The 9875-nt window shown below is 37.7% G+C and overlaps 1 protein-coding gene across 1 annotated transcript in view; it reads right to left on the minus strand.

Moving 5' to 3' along the window:
- The window catches only part of kcnh1b (potassium voltage-gated channel, subfamily H (eag-related), member 1b), a 57254-nt gene extending 48807 nt beyond the window's left edge, over window positions 1-8447 (minus strand). Inside the window, exons 1-5 of the mRNA XM_056240002.1 lie at window positions 8282-8447; window positions 6613-6736; window positions 5819-5925; window positions 5606-5734; window positions 5232-5350 (exon numbers count right to left, since the gene is read on the minus strand). Coding sequence (XP_056095977.1) covers window positions 5232-5350; window positions 5606-5734; window positions 5819-5925; window positions 6613-6736; window positions 8282-8354 — 552 coding nt within the window. The 5' untranslated portion in view covers window positions 8355-8447. The remainder of the gene's footprint in view (window positions 1-5231; window positions 5351-5605; window positions 5735-5818; window positions 5926-6612; window positions 6737-8281) is intronic.
- Between the last annotated feature and the right edge of the window lie 1428 nt (window positions 8448-9875).

Here is a 9875-nt window from a genome sequence, read left to right on the forward strand (position 1 = left end):
ATACGAGTGAGAGAGACATGAGTGTTTCCGCACATTTGTGACAGTGACAGCCTGAATCTGGGAACGGAGATTTGCACACACTTGCTTCTATCCAAAGGAACTTAAGCCAAGCGCAGACAAGGAGACAGAAGAAGCTCATCCCCCTTCCAAGTCTGCGACAAAAAGCTCCAGATCAGAGCCAACTCAGTGTGTGTCTGCGTCTCAATCGGCTCCCTAGTTCAGCAGTCAGGGCACTGGTCAGGGAATCGGACATTTTAAGATGCGCTGAAACATTCGCTCCCTAAAAAGTCCCTCAATGCACGGTGAAATCAGGGAGCATCAATGCTCACTATGTCAATGCACACTTGTCAATGCACACTTGTCAATGCTCACTTGTCAATGCTCACTTGTCAATGCTCACTATGTCAATGCTCACTTGTCAATGCTCATATGTCAATGCTCACTATGTCAATGTTCACTTGTCAATGCTCATATGTCAATGCTCACTATGTCAATGCTCACTATGTCAATGCTCACTATGTCAATGCTCACTTGTCAATGCTCATATGTCAATGCTCATATGTCAATGCTCACTATGTCAATGCTCATATGTCAATGCTCATATGTCAATGCTCACTATGTCAATGCTCACTATGTCAATGCTCATATGTCAATGCTCATATGTCAATGCTCACTATGTCAATGCTCATATGTCAATGCTCATATGTCAATGCTCATGTCAATACTCACTATGTCAATGCTCATATGTCAATGCTCACTATGTCAATACTCACTATGTCAATGCTCATATGTCAATGCTCACTATGTCAATGCTCATATGTCAATGCTCATATGTCAATGCTCACTATGTCAATACTCACTATGCCAATGCCCATATGTCAATGCTCACTATGTCAATGCTCACTATGTCAATGCTCACTATGTCAATGCTCATATGTCAATGCTCACTATGTCAATACTCACTATGTCAATGCTCATATGTCAATGCTCACTATGTCAATGCTCATATGTCCATGCTCACTATGTCAATGCTCATATGTCAATGCTCACTTTTTCAATGCTCACTATGTCAATGCTCACTATGTCAATGCTCATATGTCAATGCTCACTATGTCAATACTCACTATGTCAATGCTCATATGTCAATGCTCACTATGTCAATGCTCACTATGTCAATGCTCATATGTCAATGCTCACTATGTCAATGCTCACTATGTTCCCTTAACGGAAGTTCTGAAGCGCGAAACATAAATCCTGTGAGCCAACTCACTACACATAATGACACACGATAGATGTTTTTTTTTTAAATACAAACCATTATTTAATTATATTTCAGAATAAACATACATAAATAACCTTTTTTTACATTGTTTAATTACTTTTTTTTTCTTGGGTGGTGGGGGTGAAACAATATTTTTTCACTATTCTCTGTATCCTGTTATTATTGTAAAAGTAAAAAAAAAAAACAGATTAAAAAAGCATGCATAAATCATTAGAAAGGTAATGAACAATCTAGCAACAATTTATAATTTATTTACTGCTAAATGTTGCATGTATATGTAACAAGCAAAGTATTTATTATAATGCACTTTAAAAACCATTGGCAAATACTGTCAGAAAGATATCAGCTCTGCTGTTGTTCATACCAGAAGTGATGTTGTACAATGAGGGTGTTGTCATGTCACCATCAGTGTCCTAATGTGTAGTGTGCAAGGGTCCTTACTGTCCTTACCAGTGCCTGAATCTGTGCACACAATACCGAGTCACGACCAAGGAAGCTATAGGGATCTGACTGAGATGCACCTTGAGCTCTTGTGTATTCGATTAGTCACAGACTCTACAATACACTTAAAGTGGACATATTATGCCCATTTTTACAAGATGTAATATAAGTCTCAGGTGTCCCCAGAATGTCTCTGTGACATTTCAGCTCAAAATACCCCACAGATCATTTATTATGCCATGTTGTAAATGCCAATATTTAAGTGGAGGCAAAAACATGCTGTTTTCGTGCATGTATCTTTAAATGCCAATGAGCGTCTGCTCCGCCCCCTATCCAGAATAGTGCCAGAGATGGTCTGATTATTGGTATATACTGTATACCAGTCACATTACAGCCTTGACATCATTGAATTTAATTCAGAGTTGTGCGACAGTCAATCACTGTTTGCGGATACCATAGACATGAATGAGAGGTGCCGTAAACTGAATCATACCTGTCCCGCAATTGTCCTTGTCTTCTCTTATAAAACAGCATTTTTCTTGTGTAAACTCTAAAAATAGATCAATCCAAAACTAATCTTTAAGAGCAAACATGGTGAAGATGTGCCAATGGGCTGTCGATCCATTAAATCATATTTCCTCACAAAAGCGATTTATTCAGAGAAGTGAAGCTACTGACATCCATTAAAAAAGAAACAGCCTCTGGTTTCCTTCCCTGCATGTGAGATTGCATGTGTATATTAGATTTGTGTATTAAAGTGAAAGCAGTGTGGTAACACTTTAAAGGAATTACTACACAGAAACAAATGAGTAACGCATTATTAACACTCCAGTAACTATTAATTAACAAGAAACTCTGATTAATGAATTGGTAAGTAAAAGTGTTCAGGTGAATGTGGTAGTTCACTATTAGCTAATCAGTAACTACTACAGGTTCATCATTAATGTGAATAATGCATAATGTATCATTAATTCTAAAGTGAAGGTCATAACCCACTAATAATGACTCAAGTATTACCAAATTTTTCAGAAGGCATTACTAATTATTTGGATCAGTATTCTAAAGTGAAAAGCATGATCACTCTCTAATAATGACTGAAGTCATTGTAAGCTTTGGACATTTTTGTAAGGGTTTGAATGGTAATTCCTTGTCTTTAGCAACTCGACTGCCATGTTATTGTAAAAAAAATATATATATATTTTTAATGTAATTTCAACCACTATTAATCCAACCACAGAATGAATGATGATTTGCAATTTTCTGAAATCACATTTTTTGGTTCAGAAAAATTACACAAAATGTATCTTGTGATAGATGTCAATCTACTGTTAGACATTGTTCATTCGTAGACAAATTAAACTAGTGTAAGCTAAGTATCTATAGCTGAAGAATCCTGCAGTGTGTGAGTGTGTGTGAGAACAGAATCTGATTGCTGTTGGCGGTGAGAATGATCTGCGCTATGATTTCAACACACTGAAAAGAACGTGAAACAAGAAACTAAGGGAGGAAATTCACTAATGTCGTCACCCATCCCACTCCTTAGTTCCCTATATCTATCTGAACATTAGAACTGACTACTCAATACAATTATGTGGTTTAAGCTGAAAAAGTGCAATGTCTGCTTAATCTGCACAGCAAATGGTTCATAAGTTCAAAGTATACCACAGTTTTGACACAAACGGTTAGCATATGCTTACAGCGAACACATAGCCTTTCATACTTACTATTCAACAATATTATTGATCTCCTCCTGCATTGACACCATTATATGAGAACTGAACTGAGCTGGACGATGACATCACGGTTTTCTCCAGAGCGGCTATAAATTAACTAAATTAATAACTTTTTTACAACAAAAATGACCGTTTTCTTCTAGATCTACTGTACAGCCGAAACAAACTTTGTTCCCTTATCAAAATCGTGTTGTTTTACAACATACAGCTTAAATTTTATATTATTACACTTGTGAAACTACAGCAAAAGATCAAGCAGTGCTGCGCAAATCAGTTAACTCATCATTCACTAAAAATGTTGAACTATGGATTCAGTTAGACACACACAGACATCAACAATCAGCCAATGAATCTCAACAATGGTGACAATCAACAAAAATAATAACATCAAATCTGACCATCACAAAATATGCTGCTAAAAGTCACAAATTAAAAAGTACAAATTAAAGAAAATAACCAGAAAATTCAGCTGCATAATTTATTCCTGCTGCAATGCATGCTGGGAGTCATGGGCGATTCTTCTGTACTATGCTGGTACCCAACATGCATTGCAGCATGAAACGTTTGATTGTCACCATTGTTGAGATTCATACGTCGATTCTTTGTCTGTGTGTGTCTGGCTGATCTACAGTAGAAGTTCAAAATGTTCTGAGCAAAAGCATTTTAAAATTCTTCATATTCTATGGTTGTCAAAACCCTGATAGATCTCGAACTGTAAAATCACAATGATCCCATAATCAAAAATACAAAACATCACCCATATAAATACATTAGACAATCAAAGAGCTCATTGAATCGGCCTACTATATGTTAATTGTGACCATTAATAAATAGTCACTGTCATCTGATCCTGTTTTCTTTCAGCTTTTTTGCCATACCAAATGTATTTTAAAGACACAGTTTCAGCAGCCAAAGATAAACTACTTTTCAATAGTCAAGGGTCAAGAGCCCAACTAAAGCAAACACTGATCTCCATCATGGTAACATCAAATGAAAATAAAATGACATCTAAACCTCTGTCACCTTTTAATAATAACTTCTGATTTTTTACAGTGTACCGCAGTTTGGACCCAAATAATATAATGTGAACAGAGACTAAAGTATACTCCATTTGATAGCATTTGATAGTACCTTTCTCTGTCCAGTATCTGGACTATTTCTCTCCAGAAGCTATGGCTGATAAAATGCCTTTGTACATGTTTAAATTACAGTTGCAAGAATCGGTTACACTTTATTTTAAGGTGTCATTGTTACATATAAGTACTGAATTATTTACTTAGCTAGGGTAGGATTTGGTTGAGGGTTAGTTGCATGTAATTATGCATAATTTGCTGTTGTTATTGTGGTAAGTACATGTAACATATGTAATAAGGACACTGCAACATAAAGTGTTACGCAAGAATCTCTTGTTGTTCCGTCTTTTTTCAGGCTCATTTTTGAGCTGAGCAAACAGTGACAAATTCATCTGGACGCATGTACTATGCTGATGATGTAATTTACATCACGTGCACTGTATGCATACCCTATAGCGTGCCAAAATGTGCTCAGAAAGCGTTTTGGAGCCGATGCAGGAACTGAGGGGGAAGTTGATGAGGAGTGTGTGACGTGAATAGCAGCCGCACATGTTGGAGATTTATCTCAAGACAGCAGAGGGGCTTTTGGGATTGCAGCACACACTCTTGGCCAAGAGGGCTCAGGTATAAATGGATGGAGTGTTGCTTTGATGAAAGTGCTAGAACACATATGTAGACACACACACACACAACAGTGATCACCTCGGCCAGACGGGAGTGTTTGTGGACGTTCTCGCCCTTGTGGACAGTGGGCGTCAGCTGCTGTAGAACACCACGGCTGCTGGTCAACGCCCGCGTCAGGCGAGCAAACTTTCCCCAGCCTTCAGTCATATAAAAAGAGGAAATGGTTAGAGGAAAATACATGTATAATGTAAGGATTGTTTATAAATCAGTATTATAAAGTGGGTAGTTTCATTCCTGCATGATAAATATAAAAAAAAATAGAAATTGTTCCAGCAGTGAAAACAACATCCTGATTAAATCTAAAGTCAAACACAGAGATGCAATTTCACTTTCCTGATGCAATTTACACCTAATGAAATGTTTTGGCTGATGGGAAATGAGTCGAATCAAACCTTTAGAGGAGTCATCTTCAATAGGCTGCTTGAATGCAGTGATATCACTGAAGGTGCAGAGGAAGAGTACAACTTTGTCCTGTTCGTTTCGGATGGGAGCAATTTTGATGAAGAACCACACTGGCATCCCTGCAATATCAGCAATTTTTTTTAATTCCTTGATAAATATGATAAGAATAAACTATTTCAAATGATTTCAAATAGCCAACTCACGGTTCTTCTTGTACATAAGTATTTCAAAGGAGTTCATCTCATAGTTCTCAAAGGTCTGGCGGACTTTATCGCAGGTTTCTTTGTCAGTGAGTTCCCCATACATGTAGCTGAGAGAAGGACAAAGAGCCGTACATAACCAATCTCTATTAAAATACTGAGTGAGCCATAAACTCAAGCTGTGAGCCATGTTGCCAGATCGATGATCTAACAACTTGAGGTTGTGGTTATTCTCCATTAAATGGTTATGGTCCTGATTTGTTAAAGGAGCAGAATTAAAATTTCCTTAAAAAATGTACTTACCCCCACGTCATCCAAGATGTTCATGTCTTTCTTTCTTCGGTCGAAAAAATAAATTAAGTTTTTTGAGGAAACATTCCAGGATTTCTCCATATAGTGACTTCAATGGGGTCCAACGGGTTGAAGGCTAAATGTGAGTTTCAGTGCAGCTTCAAAGTCGAACATTTGTGGTTAAAAAGTATATAAATGTTTTTTTTCCGCTGGTTTGTCTAGATCAGACTCTTATTCCTCGGCTGGATCGTGTCGAGACTTTGAAGCTGCACTGAAACTCACATCTGGACCTTCGACCCGTTGGACCCCATTGAAGTCACTATATGGAGAAACCCTGGAGTGTGTTCCTCAAACACCTTCATTTCTCTTCGACTGAAGAAAGAAAGACATGAACATCTTGGATGATAGTAAATTAGGAGGAAATGTTCATTCTGAAGTGAACTACTCCTTTAAGTGACACTAATATGACTTAGATGCAGTTTAATTATAAATAAACAGGGGAGCACCTGCATGTGCTGCTCTTCTGCATGACTTCGGCACGATGGTAACCAGACAGCTTGCAGAATCCATCATTGCTGTAGACAATAGGCCAATCCACAATTTGGGCATTCCCCAAAACAAAATTGGTGTCTGCCAGGAAGGAATGAAACATTGTTTTTTATATTGTGGTTACAACAGCAATGATATAGGGGTCTCAAAAGTCAAGACTTAATTCTGATATAAGATAAAACACTAGCTCCCACATTCACCTGAAGCTGCGGTCACATTAGCCAAATTTCACAGGGCAAAAAAGATCCATCGTACATTACTAGTGTAGCAATGTTTGAAGCCCAGAAGTCACTTTTAAACCAAGCTTTGTGTTGGTCAACATGGCGAATGCACGTGACCAACTTCAACACGATGTGAAATCTGTGTGGGGAAATCTTTCGCCCCCATGCAACATTCCCAAATTCGCTGAACAATGGTAAATGTGACCGCAACTTTACTCTTGAAGAAATAAACAATTCCATGGGTGAATTCTGTAAACATAAGGTTACCTTTAGCCCCTGTAGATGCCATCAGGACAGTTATGTCATGACTTTATGACTTTATAATGACATATTTCTACAGCTATTAAAAGCTTTTGAATGGCCAGCATAAACCTGTAGTTACGGCATCTGCTAGCAGTGGCGACTGCTGAAGAGTAGAATGCCTGATATCTGATACGCTTCTTTAAAATAAACATTTAGAGCACCTTAAACACTGAGTTTAACAATGCTTCATAGATAACTCTAAATCTGATGCCCGAACTGCATCGCCAAATACAGTGTGAAACGAAAGAATCCAGTGCTAGAATGTTGTTTACCAACAGACAGCCAATCGTTAATGACCTCATTAAATATTCATGAGCTTTCTACAGTGTAGAATGTAAAGAGAGATCAAACAGGATTACTTTAAAACAGAGAAAAGAAAAGGGTGATTTTTTTGTCCTATAATGTGATTTCACCAGAAGTAGCTCATCATTTTCAGGTCTCTATTAATACAGATTTTGCCTCTTCTTTACTAGGGTGTTAATGCTTCCCACAAATTCCCTTGATTACATTACAATATAGTGAAAGCACATTAGCAGTACAATATACAGAGAATGAATTAAGGGATAAGAGAAATCACTTCTACTGATCTAGATCTACAAACTACAGATGTCAACGCAAGCGACGGTGAACAGAAACGGCACCACAGTGGGATGGATGGGACTGAATCACAGCAAAACATCAGCTATATACCTGTCTGTCTATGAGAAAATGTCCAAACTGAAAAGTTGAAAGGAAAAAGTTACAGCAAGAACAAACATCTTTTTAATAAACTTTTAGATTTTTGTCCTGTCTTTATTCCCAAGTTTATCAATTCTAAATCCCTACTTAAAAATGTGTAATATGTAGGTTAATAGTATGATTATATAACATGCAATATATATATATATACACACATACACAAGCAGAGCAGTCTAAAACAACAGATTATTCAATGTGTGAAATACCAAATAAAATATAGCAGAGCAATCATTGTGGTACAACAGTATGAGACCTGAATGGTTGTACTATATGCAGGCACAGCTAAAGCACGTGGAGTGAGTTGACTGTAATGTTGCAGAATAAATGATTTCCCCAATAGGAAATAGTGAAAGGCTTCTCTCACCGTTGGAGCGGCGGACTATATTCTCCAGGAAAGTGTTCTGCGGGGCCACCAGTCCTCTGCGTCCCCCGGCCATCCCTGCTCCTCATGCGGTCTTGATCAGTGTGAGGATGAGGAGGGCTCCTGCCTGAAAGCAGCCTACATGATTCTGGCAGAGTAAAGAGCCCGATTCAGGATATAAAGCACAGGCTGCGTGTGCCCCCCCCTGCTGCTGAAGAGCCAACCACAGCCTCCCATAGACAACATCTGTGTGAAGAGATCCAGCATGTGCGGAGTCTGACCATCAGGGATCCACGGAGACATCTGTTGGGGAGAGGGAGAACTACAGAATAAGCAAAACCTGAAAATTACTGCAACCCTTTTGAGTTTGTTCTGTACAATTCCGGGGTGTCAGTCAGAGATTGTAAAACGCAGAGACCCCAAACTTGTCCGATACATGCACCGCTGCTCAGGTCCACAGACTCTTATGGGGCTGTTTTTCAGCATATCTTTGCAGCTGTATGCGCTAGAATCTGAATGATTGTTTTCCCACTGAATTCTACAGTCAAGTATCAAACTCCACTTAGCCTATTAGTCCCATTTGCACTAAATGCCCTATATCTGCTGAACTCCAAGTCCAAACTTAACTAAATTTGGCACACATCGACAACGGGACATTCTGAGGATGCATGCAAAATTTTGTCCAATTCTGTCCATGGGGTAAAACTAAAACCCTGTCATATCCATTGTATTGCCATGAGTATAGCACTTGTGTTAAGTTTTTGTTGTTGTTGTTGTTAGTATGTTTTTTTACCATAGCCATTGTAATTCACCACAAATTCAAAATAAAAACATTTACAGTACACCAGACTTAAAAAACGTTGGGAGCTATTATTTTTAACAATGCTTTACTTGAATTTTTTTATTTTAGGATGCTTGATTGTAACACACCATTTTAAGCAAATAGCAACTTAAATAGACTGCACATTAAACACACAACTTTGTGAATGTTTAGGTCCATATATGATGGAGTAGTGTGTAATTATGGCAAAGGTTTTGTTTTTTTTAATATGTAATTATTTCCTCAGCTTAATAAAATCATACTCATATACAGTATACTTATTTTACTTCCTAGTAGAAAAAGACAATTACCCCAAATGGCCCATCAATGTGTTAGGACTATATGAATTACACTGATAATACCATTCCTTGGGCAAAGACACTTGAAGTTTGATAGACTTTGAATTTCATTTTTTGAGTCAATGCTGCCATCTATAGGAAAACAGGCATTTTATTAAAAAAGAAGAGCAAACACAGCATTACTGTGCGAGTGTGTGCTCCAGCCAGCCATTAAACAACACACAATACAAACACAAATCTTGAGATACATGTAATGTTTGTTATATGCTGTTAATTTCATTTTGGTTTAATGCACTGTTCGATGTTTGTTATGCTACTTTAACTTAATAGCAATTCATCAGGATGACAATCCTTAATGTAAAAATATATAGTGTAAGTGATAAATCACGTTTGAGTTTTGTGCTGGTTAGTGTATACAGGCCACCAGGGCACCATACAGACTTTATCAAAGAATTTGCTGATTTTCTATCAGAGTTAG

This window comes from Rhinichthys klamathensis, unplaced genomic scaffold (assembly GCF_029890125.1).
Source record: "Rhinichthys klamathensis goyatoka isolate OS25496 unplaced genomic scaffold, OSU_Roscu_1.1 h1tg000578l_1, whole genome shotgun sequence".
NCBI lineage: Eukaryota > Metazoa > Chordata > Actinopteri > Cypriniformes > Leuciscidae > Rhinichthys > Rhinichthys klamathensis.